Genomic DNA, 15,088 nt, shown 5'->3' on the forward strand with positions numbered 1-15,088 from the left:
AAAATTACATTAATTGAGACATGTTTTAGAATATTTATTTTAAAGAAAACCAGTAAACTAGCTCTGTAAATTTAAAAGAGGGTAAACAAATTAACAATATTAACAATAAATTAAAAAGTAAAAAAAGTAGCTCGATCAGGAACAAAGCTAAAACCTAAGAGTTAAAATCCTTCAAAACTGGATTCCTTCTCATCATTAATTGGATTTACATTATTGTTCTGTTTTTATATATGCTGTGAGCCACCCTGAGTCCTTGGAGAGGGATTGCATACAAATCCAATTAAATAAATAAACAAACAAACAAACAAATAAATAAGTGTATCCAAAGAAGAGCTTCAGCATTAGCTGCTGTGAGGTTATCAGCATAGAAAACCAAATAGATAGATAGATAGATAGATAGATAGATAGATAGATAGATAGATAGATAGATAGATAGATAGATATAGATAGAAAGATAGATAGACAGACAGACAGACAGAAAAATAGATAGATAGATAGATAGATAGATAGATAGATAGATAGATAGAAATAGATACAGATAGATAGATGATAGATAGATAGATAGATAGACAGATAGATATAGATAGAAAGATAGATAGACAGACAGACAGATAGAAAAATAGATAGAAAGATAGACAGCTAGAAAAAGAATTCCTGTCTAGCTCTGCCTCATAATACATTATTAGATCCTATTCAAGCAAGGACAGCAACTACCACAAAATACCATTTTTTAAACAGTTTAAATCCTTTCAAAGGAGGGGGAGGAGAATCTGACAGCAGGGGGCCTTTTTAATCTGACTAAAGGCAATGCAGAGAGGAATACTCACCATTACTTTTTTCCCCTCGGTTGGAGCAAATGGCTGCCTCATTTGCTTGAGCCAGGGAGAGGAACTACGGCATGCCAGAGGAGACAAAAGCTGGTGCCTCCTCGCTCTGGCTCAAGCAATGGCGCCCTCGTGTGGTGACTTTGTTAATGACCCGAGTATAAGCCGAGGCTGTGTTTTTCAGCCCATTTTTTGGACTGAAAAACTCGGCTTATACTCGAGTATATACGGTACATTGCAAGGAACCCATAATTCAAATAATTATTTATTTATTTATTTATTTATTCATTCATTCATTCATTCATTCATTCATTCATTTGATTTTTATGCCACCCCTCTCTGAAGACTCGGGGCTGCTAACAACAATAAAAATACAATGTAAACAAATCTAATATTAAAAATAATCTAAAAAACCCCAATTTAAAGAACCAATCATACATACAAGCATACCATGTATAAATTCTATAAGCCTAGGGGGAAGGGAAAAATTTCATTTCCCCCATGCCTGACGACAGAGGTGGGTTTTAAGGAGCTTGCGAAAGGCAAGGAGGGTGGGGGCAACTATGATATCTGGGGGGAGCTGGTTCCAGAGGGTCGGGGCCACCACAGAGAAGGCTCTTCTCCTGGGTCCCGCCAAACGACATTGTTTAGTCGATGGGACCCGGAGAAGGCCAACTCTGTGGGACCTAACCGGTCGCTGTATTATAAACAATTCCAAGTCATGTAGAATAGCCTTGTAGAATAAACTGACTCAATTACATTCCTTCTTGTAGTTTTTCCTTAAAATAGGCTACACTGGTCAGAGAACTCTTGCTTGGGTGAGTCTTATTCAGCTGCCAACTGCAGTATAGGAAAAGCTGAGTTTTCACCTAGCAGCATGAGCCATACAATCCAAAATTAGTTCATTCTCCCACACCAAAGCTTTGTGTATAATAAAAAGGCGATCAGATCTTGGCTTTAAACAACAACAAAAAATTACAAGGAAATGACAGGAGAGAGATACAAAACTCTTTGTTTCCATTTAATTATCATCCAGATTTAGGCAGGGTATGTCTGATACCCCTAATTATATAAATTATACAATCACAGAATATAGGTTGTAAGATTGTAATCCAATGCCCTGCTCAGTGAAAACATCCGCTAGTGCAGCATTTCCAGTGGATAAGCAATCCAACCTGTTTAAACACTTCTGCCTTAAGCAGACTGCACTAGTGTTTTGAAGAGCCTTTCTGTTAGAAAATTCTTCCTGATGCCCATTCATAATCCTTGTAATTTATATTCACTGTTTTTATCTTACCTTATGTAACACTGAACACCATCTTGACTGTCCTTCAGAAACTTGAAAATAGCTCTCACATTTCTTTCCAGTTCTTTCTTCTTTAAGCTTTTCCCCCCCTACCTGGCTTCTTAGCATTTCGGTTATTCTTTCAATGTTCTAGTTGTCAGCAGTGTTCCCTCTAATTTTTTTTTGGGGGGGGGGGCAGAAAAGTATACTGTCTGGGTGGCACAGAAATAATAAATACATACATAAATAAATGAATGAATGAATGAATGAATGAATGAATAAACAAACAAACAAATAAATAAATAAAAAACCCACCCTGTTTTGCCTCAGAGAATTTCAAAATAAAATACTGTACTGTGTGTCTATAACAGTGAGCTTATAATAGGGCAACTCTATCAATATCAAAATGCCACTTAAATAGTTGAGCTAGTTTCAAACTAGATTTTGATTTTCTTTCTCTCTTCCTTACTCCCATTCTTTTTCTTTCTCTTTTCCTTCCTCTCTTTTTTCTATCTGTTTCTCTCTCTTCTTCTCTTCCTCTCTCTCTCCTTCCCTCTCACTCTTTCCCACTCGGCTTCTGGGCAGGTTTGGAAAACTCTGAGTTGATGATGATTTTTAAGTGAGCGATTGCTCACTGCTCAGCTTAGAGGGAACTATGGTTGTCAGCATCATTTCTTGAACACGGTGCTTTAAATATTCTGGGCCTGATAGGACCAATGAAAAATAGAGATACAATTAATTCTCTTGAACCTGCTATAATTTTGAGTGCAGCCTATAACTGCATCTTAATTCCCTTGCTTCTTTCCTACTGCACCACACTTGTAATCCCCAAAACCACCCAGATATTCTTCATATCAGCCATCCTGTACTCATACCTTTGGTTTTTCTATCCATAAAAGGGTTTTGCATTTGTCATTTAACTTGCCAATTTTGTCCATTATTCCAGGTAGGTAAGATTTTTCTAAAATTACTTTATTTGCTATTGTCCTATTTTCTTCTGCAACCAGTTCTAAATCCTTCTAATAATATAGTTCAGCTCACATTTTGCCATCTTCTCTAATAGAATCTCTTGGGAGATGGCAAATGCTTTGCAGAAATCAAAGTGCATTACAGTGATCCCTCGAGTTTCGCGATCTCGAGTTTCGCGAAACGCTATATCGCGAGTTTTCTACCCGGAAGTAACACCACCATCTGCACGCATGCGTAGATGGTGGAGTTTGCATTACCGCCGGGCAGATCAGCTGCTAGGCGGCCAAAGGAACCTTCCCTGGGTCTTCCCGCCGGCATGGGGGGCTTCCTAGCACCCCCCGAACCCCCAACCCGGGTTTGGGGGGGTGCTAGGAAGCCCCCCCATGCCGGGGGAGACCTTTTAAAACACCCGTGCCGCTTCCCAGCTGAGTCCTGAAGCCAAGCGCAGAAGTTCGCCTTTGGCGCTTGGCTTCAGGACTCAGCTGGGAAGGGCGCGGCTGTTTGAAAAGGTGGCAGTCGGCCTGGGGGGCTTCCCAGTACCCCCCCCCCAACCCTGTCTCCTGCCGCCGGTTTAGCCAGGAGAGGAGCGGCAAAGTGACTTGGAGGAATGGGAAACTCAAACCGCCCAGTTTCAGCTTTCCATTCCTCCACGTCACTTCGCCGCTCCTTCTGGCTGGTGGGGGGGGGGAGTTAGGAAGGTTCTACTTCTCCCCCCCAGCCAAAAACTCAAAGCCTGTCTCCTGCCACACAGTTTAGCCAGGAGAGCAGCGGCGAAGTGACTTGAAGGAATGGGAAACTCAAACCGCCCGGTTTCAGCTTTCCATTCCTCCACGTCACTTTGCCGGGGGAATCTGGGAGGGAAGATGACGCGCCGGCAGCACAGGGGCGAGGGGTGGGAGGCAAAGCTCTGCGGGTACAGCCCCTTTCGGCCAAGCCTCCCCCCCCCCCGCCAAGCAGCCAGGGAAGCCGAGCCGGGCGTGGAACATCGGCGCGGGAGGCAGGAGACGATCGGGCGACCGGAGCAGCAGCGCCGCCGCCGCCACGCCCGGCTCGGCTTCCCTGGCTGCGTGGCCGGGGAGGCTTGGCTGAAAGTGGCTGGAGCCGCAGAGCTTTGCCTCCCCCCCCCCTGTGCCGCCCGCGCGTCATCTTCCCTCCCAGACAAAAAGGCCACCCTTCGGCTCTGCAGTTTCAGTGGGGTTTCCCCGTTGCCCAGGGATTCCTGAACACACCACAGCCACCTCCGTTCGGGCGAAGGAATCCCTGGGCAACGGGGAAACCCCACTGAAACCGGGCGGGTTAAGCCTCCTTCGGCGACTGCGGAACTGCTTGCTGTCAACTTTGCACTGGGCAAAGAACTCTTCACCTCCCGCCAGGCACGGACGAAAGGCGTGGAAGTCTATTGTAGCAGCTGCTACAGCGGAGACATTTTGGGGGGGAGGCAGGAGGCAGGAGATCTGGCCCTTCACTTGCCCTCCCAGCAAAAGGCAAAGCCGCGCAGCTCCCCAGCCGCCAAAGGAGGCTTAACCCCACCCCTCTGTCCCACCCATCGCCCGTGGCCGGCAGAAAAGCGGGGATAGGCAGGAGGAGGTTATGCCGACCACGGGCGATGAGTGGGACAGAGGGGTGGGGTAAAGCCTCCTTTGGCGGCTGGGGAGCTGCGCGGCTTTGCCTTTTGCTGGGAGGGCAAGTGAAGGGCCAGATCTCCTGCCTCCTGCCTCCCCCCCCCCAATGTCTCCGCTGTAGCAGCTGCTACAATAGACTTCCACGCCTTTCGTCCGTGCCTGGCGGGAGGTGAAGAGTTCTTTGCCCAGTGCAAAGTTGACAGCAAGCAGTTCCGCAGTCGCCGAAGGAGGCTTAACCCGCCCGGTTTCAGTGGGGTTTCCCCGTTGCCCAGGGATTCCTGAACACACCACAGCCACCTCCGTTCGGGCGAAGGAATCCCTGGGCAACGGGGAAACCCCACTGAAACCGGGCGGGTTAAGCCTCCTTCGGCGACTGCGGAACTGCTTGCTGTCAACTTTGCACTGGGCAAAGAACTCTTCACCTCCCGCCAGGCACGGACGAAAGGCGTGGAAGTCTATTGTAGCAGCTGCTACAGCGGAGACATTTTGGGGGGGAGGCAGGAGGCAGGAGATCTGGCCCTTCACTTGCCCTCCCAGCAAAAGGCAAAGCCGCGCAGCTCCCCAGCCGCCAAAGGAGGCTTAACCCCACCCCTCTGTCCCACCCATCGCCCGTGGCCGGCAGAAAAGCGGGGATAGGCAGGAGGAGGTTATGCCGACCACGGGCGATGAGTGGGACAGAGGGGTGGGGTAAAGCCTCCTTTGGCGGCTGGGGAGCTGCGCGGCTTTGCCTTTTGCTGGGAGGGCAAGTGAAGGGCCAGATCTCCTGCCTCCTGCCTCCCCCCCCCAATGTCTCCGCTGTAGCAGCTGCTACAATAGACTTCCACGCCTTTCGTCCGTGCCTGGCGGGAGGTGAAGAGTTCTTTGCCCAGTGCAAAGTTGACAGCAAGCAGTTCCGCAGTCGCCGAAGGAGGCTTAACCCGCCCGGTTTCAGTGGGGTTTCCCCGTTGCCCAGGGATTCCTGAACACACCACAGCCACCTCCGTTCGGGCGAAAGAATCCCTGGGCAACGGGGAAACCCCACTGAAACCGGGCGGGTTAAGCCTCCTTCGGCGACTGCGGAACTGCTTGCTGTCAACTTTGCACTGGGCAAAGAACTCTTCACCTCCCGCCAGGCACGGACGAAAGGCGTGGAAGTCTATTGTAGCAGCTGCTACAGCGGAGACATTTTGGGGGGGAGGCAGGAGGCAGGAGATCTGGCCCTTCACTTGCCCTCCCAGCAAAAGGCAAAGCCGCGCAGCTCCCCAGCCGCCAAAGGAGGCTTAACCCCACCCCTCTGTCCCACCCATCGCCCGTGGCCGGCAGAAAAGCGGGGATAGGCAGGAGGAGGTTATGCCGACCACGGGCGATGAGTGGGACAGAGGGGTGGGGTTAAGCCTCCTTTGGCGGCTGGGGAGCTGCGCGGCTTTGCCTTTTGCTGGGAGGGCAAGTGAAGGGCCGGATCTCCTGCCTCCTGCCTCCCCCCCCCCCCCCAAATGTCTCCGCTGTAGCAGCTGCTACAATAGACTTCCACGCCTTTCGTCCGTGCCTGGCGGGAGGTGAAGAGTTCTTTGCCCAGTGCAAAGTTGACAGCAAGCAGTTCCGCAGTCGCCGAAGGAGGCTTAACCCGCCCGGTTTCAGTGGGGTTTCCCCGTTGCCCAGGGATTCCTGAACACACCACAGCCACCTCCGTTCGGGCGAAGGAATCCCTGGGCAACGGGGAAACCCCACTGAAACCGGGCGGTTTGGACTTTCCATTCCTCCAAGTCACTTCGCCGCTCGTGTCCTGGGTAAACCGGGCGGCAGGATACAGGCTTTGAGTTTTTGGCTGCAGGGGGAGGGAGTTAGGAAAATCCTACTTCTCCCCCCGCAGCCAAAAACTCGCAAGGTAAGGTTCGGGGCGGGGCGGGCGGGGCCCTTTTGTGCCAGTCGGGGAGGCGGCGGCGGCTGCAGCAGAGGCGGGCGGGGGAGGCCGGCCCGCCGGAGGGGCGATGCTGGCGGCGGAGACAGGCGAAGTCCCGCCCGCCCCCCGCCCGCTTGGCCCCGGGGGGCTGAAGGGAGCCAGGCGGGGGAGGGCGGGGGCTACTCGGTTCTTCCTCAGCCGGGGGTAGCCGGAGCGCCGGCCAGGCGGGGGGCGGGCGAGGCGAGGGCTGCGGGGCGTGCCGGGCTCCAAGTTGCCGCGCTGCCTTTGTAAACCTGCCCGAGGGAGGCGAGGGAGCCCCTTTGTTGGCCGGCGGCCTGGCCGGCCCTTGGCGCGCGGTGCCCGCGGGGACTGCTGCGGCGGGGACTGCCCACTGCCTTCGCCCAGACCAGAGGCATCGCTCGGCTGGGTTTGCAGATCCGCGGAGGCATCGCCGAGGGCGGGCTGAGCGGCGCTGTGTTGGGAGCCCGTGCCGTGGGAGCGGGCGGCTTGGCCTCGCTGCGGCGGCGGCGGCTTTGCGGGTCCTCGCTGGCGGCCTCGCCGGGCGGAGGAGGCTGCGGGGCTTTCTAAAGGGAGGAAGAACTTGCTATCGAGCCTGCTAATGAAATCCAACCGGCGGAGGGTCTGAAATTCCACCCGAGGGGAAATGGGGGAAAAAAGCCCAGCCGGGAGCGCGGCGCCAGGCATTGTTCTCCGGACCCCTCCCGCAGCCTGGAGAGGGAAAGGGCCGCTGCGGGTTGGATTTCATTAGCAGGCTCGATAGCAAGTTCGATAGCGGCGGGCGAACGAGGCGAGCGGCGGGCGAACGAGGGGAGTGGGGGGCGAACGAGGGGAGCGGCGGGCGAACGAGGGGAATGGGGGGAGAACGAGGGGAGCGGCGGGCGAACGGGGGCGAGCGGCGGGCGAACGGGGCGAGCGGCGGGCGAACGGGATGTGCGGCCGCCGAACGGGGCGAGCGGCAAACGGCGGGCGGGCATCAGCGAGGATCCGAGGCGGCGGGGAAGACCCAGGGAACGTTCCTTCGGCCGCCCAACAGCTGATCTGCTCGGTAGCGCGGCAGCAGCGAGGAGCCGAAGATGAGGTTTCCCCGTTGCCCAGGCAAAGGGGAAACCCCATCTTCGGCTCCTCGCTGCTGCCGCGCTACCGAGCAGATCAGCTGTTGGGCGGCTGAAGTAACCTTCCCTTGGTCTTCCCCACCGCCCACACGCAAACTTCACCATCTGCGCATGTGCGGCCATGAAAAAATGGCCGCACATGCGCAGATGGTGTTTTTACTTCCGCACCGCTATATCGCGAAAAATCGAGTTTCGCGAGGGGTCTTGGAACGGAACCCTCGCGAAACTCGAGGGATCACTGTATATCCATTGTGTAGTCACTTTAAAAAGGGACACTGGGTTGGTTTGGCATGAGCCATTCTGATTTGTCCCAAGTCATGCCTTCTCTAACGTTTTTTGAAGAACATAGAAAGAGCCTTCAAGATTATACTTTATGTTCCTCCAAGATTCTGAGATGTGACTGAAAATAACTTTGAAACTGAAACTTTGCTATGGTAGCTCTGTAACCACCTCATAACTGATTTTGAACTGCCCTTATGTCAGTTGTTCTTAGGTGGATTTCAGCACAATTGCCCTTGTGCTGGAAGGAAATTATATTATCACCATATCATTTTTCCAAGAAGTGAAACTGTCCCCTTCCCCCTCGTCTTCCTTTGGTACTGATATAGATAAACCCTATCCTCCTCTGTTGCTCTTAAGTTGCTTTACAAGCATAAATTCCTTTTGTGCTTTGAACTTTATTTCCTTCTCTCCAGACACTAATTGCTTGCTGGTACAACTCTTTAGTTTTTACACCCATCCTCCTTTTCTTCTATGAGGAGTTATAAAGAAGTACACAACCTTAATTCTAGGACTACATGTATCGCCTCAAGGCCTTCAAATGTTCTGCCTAATTGTAAACACTATTTTCTTCCATTGTGACAGAAGAAAAATATTAAAAATATGGAGGGAAATCATATTCTGCTTTTAAATTTCATTTGCATTTAAAATTAACATTATATGCACTGTAGCAATTTGAATTACATTGCCTTGTTTTTCTCTTAGCCTCGTTCATTATTTTGTGCTCTGTCATTCCTCGGTTTTTGTTTTGAAGATGATGCAAATCTCTGTATTACAATAATAATTGTTAAGACAGCCTCACTGTTAATTAAGCGGCTTGCCATTGTTTTTCCTTTGTACTCCCAATCTAGTCTATAGCCTTGAAATTCCCTCCAACCAACTTGTCTTGAAATTAACCAAAGATTGACCAATAGTGAATCAAAGCAATTTGGGATCGGATTGGGGGGGGGCACATAGCACAAATGGCAAACCCCCAAATCTTTGTAAATGGATAGAAATTGTACACAGGAACAAAGCAACAAAACTTGTATCCCTTGGTCTCCACCTGCTGTGAACCGGCCTTTTGCTATGTGCTAAATTTACATTAAATATGAGGCAGCATGGTGGAGTTGAAAAACCAAAGCAATTGTATTAGTCTATATGATTGCCAGACTTCCAGGAATTTCCTGGCATTTGGAGATTTAGCTTGATCTAGGATGTTCAGATTCCCAGCTGAAGCTATGGTTGAATTTGTTTTTGTGATATGAGATTAATTTATTGAATCTGATCACATCTTGAGTCTGCTCATTGGTGTTCTCTGGTAGTCTTCTATCTGTCTGTCCTGTGTAGTGACTGTTACAGTTCACACATTGTATGTTGTAGGTGACTCTTAGATCCTCTGATTACTTACGGTAATTGATTTGTTTTCTATGGTGATGCCATGTCATTTTTAAAGTCTGTTGGGTGTTTTGATATATAGTCATCCTTTTCATTGTTTGTATTGGTTCTGTTGTAGTGTGTTGAGTGGTCAGACATCTTTTAATAAAATTGGGTGTGTTGTACACTACTACTGATGTGGATTCTTTCACTAGTTTGGATCTATGGACATAAAGAGTATTGCAAGATCAAATGCAACCATATTTTCATTCTCTATTTTTAGTTCTTTGATTTTCCTGTGGCACTGTAGCAGGGTGTTGAGTTAAGTGTGAAATACTATATTTAGTTCTAAAATTGTTGTTTTGCATACATATAGGGCTTCTTCTCATTTAAATCAAAACAGATGTATGAGTTTGGGAAGAATGCTGCTTCATACTAAATTACTGAACGGACTACATCGATTTACTGTATTAGAGAATAAAGTCTCCCATCCACGTTAAATTTTATACTTTGTTATTGTTTTTTATGTAATTTAGCAATTATGCTAAAATCAATTATTACTGTTAATTTTTTCATGTAGCTCAGAGAAGGGCAGTATGTCATTAATACAAGTTTGTCTGGTATTTTATTCTATATTAGTGGGACATATATTAAAAAATTAGTATAGTCCTGCATATTTTTTTTTCATAAGGAACAACCAATTGCATCTCCCTTTAACAATTACTGATAGCTCTTAAAGGTAAGGGTGAACATCTTGATTTTAGCATCTGGTTCTGGAGGTTCTTTTAACTATTACACAAATGACTTTCTTACTCTCTCTTAACTTCTTTAACTTCCTTCAAATTTATCTTAAAGGTTGCTAAGTTTTTGAACTATTTATATGAACCTTTTGGCACAGCAGCATATCCCTCCAGCCCTAGCCTTAGTGTGACAATATTTTAATATTAGAGTAATATTGACCAAACTCACTTTTACCTTTGAGTAAGCACACAAGAGAATCACATTATTAGGAAGTTGCAATTACATAATCATGCTGAGCACAAGAAGTACCCCTAAATATGTCAACTGAACATAATTTCTTTCAGATACCTATGCTCGCAATGTAAGCTTTGGTGAATTTTGTGGAAGTGAGACATACACTCTGTAAACCACACAAGGTGTCTAATCACTTTAAAAATACTTCTAAATGGACCTGAGGCACCCTGATGAAAATACCTAATTTATCGTTTAGGCATGCCTTTTATTTCAGAAAGAGACGGGGAGAAAGTGTAATCTTTATTTGGGCATTCACAGTCGGAAATTCACAAGCCTTAAGTGCCGGGAGAGAAAAAACCGTCACCTCCTAAGGGGAAGACGCGAGCGTGTGTTGGTATTTTGTGTGTGTCTGTGTGTGTGTGTGAGCGAGAGGGGTGTGTGTGAGAGCGAGAGCCGTGCAAAAGTCCCTACCTTCACCCACGCGCGTGTCCAGCCCTGTGGGGATCTTCCCTGACAAACTCGAGAGAGGCGAGCGGAGGCCTCTCGGCGCCTCCTCCCAGCCACACCCACCAGAGCCACGCTGCTCGCTTCTTTTTCAGCGCCGGAGACCTGAGGCGGCGTCAGCCACAACTTTTTTGCCTAACTTTTTTTTTTCGCTCTCTTCCCCCGGCCGCGCTGCTCTCCGTTTCCGTTCCGAACTCGGCTTCTAGTCCGCCATGAGGCTGTGGCGCACGGCCCGCGCTGCGCGGTAGTTAACTCGCCCCGCTTCCTAAGTCCGGACGGGCCACGGTACCTCGAGCCCCTCATGGAGTACCTCACCACCTTCACAGGCAAGAGCGGCCGCCTGCTGAGGGGCACCGCCAACCGTCTCTGGGGCGCCGTCCCCAGCGTGGGGAGCCTCCGCCAAGTCCACTTCCAGGATCCCCAACACGACGGGGTTCCCTCGCCGCCCGGTAAGGCCTCCCGCTTGGCAACATAACTTGGTCCCAGTTGGGCCGGCGGGTTTCGGGAGGGAGGGGGGGAATGGTTTCCTTCGTAGGTGGTCAGTCAAAGGGAAACAAAACGTCCGTCCCTCGCTCCCCCGTTCCTCGCGACTCCTAAAAAGTTGTGTTTCCCAGCCTTTTGTGGAGGGCACTCGGGAGAAGGCGTTTTGCAGGCGCCTGAAACTCTGGGCCTACCCCTTTCTCTGCAGCTTTGATTCAAATGCCCCTTTTGGTGTGTTTGGACTAGTTTTCGTTCAAGACTTTTTGCGTGCCAGAGGTTTTTATGAGGTGTTTACATAAAAAGGGAAAAAAGGAAAGAGACCTGGAATATGAGGAAGTGGGTTGAACCCAAGGAAGACAGCCAGTGCTTATTGAAGTTTGGGACAAAAGTTCAGGGCACACACACCCCTTCTCTTTTCTGGTGCTTCATTTGACCTTTTGCAGCTGGAAAAGAGATGTTTCAATGTCCTGTAGTGGTCTGTTTCTGTCTCCTTCTCTCCAATGTTACTATGTAACCCATCTTCCCCAGCCCTGCCAAGATTTTCCTTGTTTAAGGATTGGAAGTCATGTCATAAGTGCACCACTGTGCTCCCTCCTTGTCCTACTGTCCTATGTTTTATTGTTACTTTTTACTTGTACTTTTTACTTATGTTTATACAAACTACTACTGTCCTAAACATGTTTGAAAAATAAACAAAATAAATAAAAATAAAGAAAGCCCAAGCCAGAATGGAGGGCAGGGGAAAGTCACCACTGATGCTGACACCCATTTGCTTTATTTTATTTATTTGTAGGACAGACTATTGCAGTGTTTCTTTAACTTTTTTCCTCTTAAAAATTATGGAAGCTTTTGTTTTGTATCTATCAATATTTACCAGATTAAAAATTAAAATGGACACCTTTGTAGCTTTACTGTTTCTCAGAATTTTGGGGTGGGATTTTTAATATTGTGTATTATTATTTTTTTCAAGGAAGACTGACAGATGATTTTAATTTTGAGGCACCTTGAGAAAGTCCTGGGGCCTAGAAGAATTAGAATCAACTTTAAAATATACTATCCTATTGGACTATTCCTGCCAGAAAACTTTGGTAGCGTCTTTTGGTAGTTCTTTTTCTTTGATACAGCAGGGAAAATGAATATGAGCACAGTCCTTGAGAGATTCTCTTTTTTACTGACTAGTAATTTCTGGATCCAGATACCACATCTTAGTTTATTAAACAAGGGATAGTACCCTTTTTCCTATTACTACAGTTTACACATTATATTAACTCAAATATGATTTCTTTATTTGATAAATTTACATAGCCTTATATGTTTGGCTCCCAGTGGTGTAGAAACACAAAACAAAATCACAAGAAAAATAACAACAAAAATGTTAGCAAGCTGTAATCTGGTTTGTTTTGCATTACCATGATGTGTGAATGTATTATGTGTTATTATGTATTAGATTTAAACAAACTTATTCTGCTTGATTCTGGATACTGTATATAATCAACACCAAATAATAAAGATAAATGATGCATGTAAAACAGAAATAGAACAAACATTTTGCAAACAAAATCTTACATGGATTTATCTGTCAACCTGAACAAAGATCTGAACAAATATCCAAGTTTTTAATGCTTGACAATCGTTGTGAAATACTATTGTAGAGGTCTGGCCACATGACAGAGGAAGCATAATAATTAATAATCGTCAGGAGATATGGCAGTGAAGCAAAGAAGTCACTAATGCATAGGTCTAGAACTTCTTTAGTTTCTGCTTTTGTGGTTTTGTTTTGAATTAAAGTAAATGTAATCATGTTTTTTCCTTATGGGCCATGTATTGCCTGCTTCAGTGCTTGCCTCATAACATTCTGTGTAGTCACAGCCATGTCTGAACATAAAATGTCTTATGTTTATTTGTGCAAACAGTGTATTCATAAAGATTTTAATAGTTTTGTAGCTTTGGGGTAATTGTTTTAAAGCAAAGATGTACTAGGTATGTTAAAAGTTAACACAATCATTTTGTTCAAGTGAGTGAAAATAAAAATACATAATATAAAATGACATATATTATTGAATCTAATGTTACATTAGGATAGAACAGTGATGGCGAACCTTTTTTCCTCAGGTGCTGAAAGAGTGTACGTGCATGCTATCACACATGCACAAGTGCCCATACCCATAATTCAATGTCTGGGGAGGGCGAAAACAGCTTGCCCCACCCCTGGAGGCCCTCTGGAGACTGGAAACAGCCTGTTTCCCAACTTCTGGTAGGCTCAGTAGGCTCGTGTTTTGCACTCCCCAGGCTCCAAAGTCTTCCCTGGAGCTAGAGGAGGGTAAAAATGCTCCCCCCCATCCCCTGGAGGCTCTCTGCAAGCCAAAAACATCCTCCCAGAGCCTCTGTGCAAGGCAAAAATCAGCTGGCTGGCGCACTCATGCACCTTGGAGCTGAGCTAGGGCAACAGCTCGTGTGCCAGCAGATATGGCTCCGCGTGCCACCTGTGGCACCCGTGCCATAGGTTCACCATCGCTGGGATAGAATCTCAGTATTTTCTACTATATACTTTAGCATGTTTAAGGTTAAATAGGAATAACATAAACATAAAAAGTAGTTGATATGTTTACAAAGAATATCGGACCAGAATATCTCCGGGACCGCCTTCTGCCGCATGAATCCCAGTGACCAGTTAGATCCCACAGAGTTGGTCTTCTCCGGGTCTGGCGGGACCCAGGGGAAGAGCCTTCTCTGTGGCGGCCCTGACCCTCTGGAACCAGCTCCCCCCAGAAATTAGTATTGCCCCCACCCTCCTTGCCTTTTGCAAACTTCTTGAAACCTACCTCTGCCGTCAGGCATGGGGTAACTGAGACATCTCCCCCTGGCCTATATAATATATGAATAGTATGTTTGTATGTGTGTCTTGATTTTTTTAAATAAGGGGTTTTATAGAGACTTTTTAATATTAGATTTGTGATACATTGTTGTTTGTTATTATTGTGAGCCGCCCCGTGTCTGCAGAGAGGGGCGGCATACAAATCTAATGAATAAATAAATAAAAGCAATTAATTTCTATAGTCTAGAATTATCTAACTACTGTATTTTCATTTATTTTTAAAATCTATTTTTTAAAAATATGTTAGGGTAATTTGTATTTGACAAGTGAGGGTCTCCACCCCACCCCCAATTAATATCTAGGCTGGCTATGCTTCATGTAGATATCTTGATATCAGAATGAGCTGGAATGTAATTTAACTTCAGGCAACTAATTTATTCTTTAACAAGCCGTAGTATTAATGGTAATGCTTTGATTTTAGTTAAAATCTTTAGTTTTTAATTAACTTCAATATTGTGTGATGAACAAACAAAAGCTTTGGTGTTATTTTTATTTTTTATTTGGGGAATTGTAGTTTGAAATCATTTATGGTTCTTTCTAGTCATAGTTTAAATAAATAGCAGTTTACCTAGATTCAGATATTACAGCAGTTGAAAAGCATGTAAATGTGAGTACATAAATAGGTACTGCTTTGGCAGAAAGGTTACTGTATTTTGTATTTTCATGCTGGCCACATGATGACATGGTAGCCTTATTTAAAAGGAAGCATACCAATAAAAGTATGATAGCGCTCCCCCCCTCCCCGGACAGAATCAAACCCCAGGTGAATGAGGGCTTCTGAACAAAGAGGGGTGTTGTTCCAGAGAATAGAGGCACATTACGGTATTTATTCTGCTTGACTGTAATCGGGGAGAAATTATTGGAGACTGACAATCCAGATAATCATATCCTGTGCCATTAATGTCTG

General features: G+C 46.8%; 1 protein-coding gene across 4 annotated transcripts in view; it reads left to right on the forward strand.

The window, feature by feature from the left end:
• The window catches only part of OXR1 (oxidation resistance 1), a 279,350-nt gene that overhangs the window by 204,335 nt on the left and 59,927 nt on the right, over window positions 1–15,088 (forward strand). The window contains exon 1 of one of the 4 annotated variants that reach the window (XM_070748211.1): window positions 10,627–11,275. The exons of 2 other annotated variants lie outside the window; for them this stretch is intronic. In XM_070748211.1, the coding sequence (XP_070604312.1) occupies window positions 11,128–11,275 (148 nt within the window). In that variant the 5' untranslated portion in view covers window positions 10,627–11,127. Of the gene's footprint in view, window positions 1–10,626; window positions 11,276–15,088 lie in introns of those variants that run through there. One more of the 4 variants, XM_070748212.1, reaches the window with a different exon arrangement.

Source organism: Erythrolamprus reginae, chromosome 3 (assembly GCF_031021105.1).
Source record: "Erythrolamprus reginae isolate rEryReg1 chromosome 3, rEryReg1.hap1, whole genome shotgun sequence".
In the NCBI taxonomy this organism is placed as follows: domain Eukaryota; kingdom Metazoa; phylum Chordata; class Lepidosauria; order Squamata; family Dipsadidae; genus Erythrolamprus; species Erythrolamprus reginae.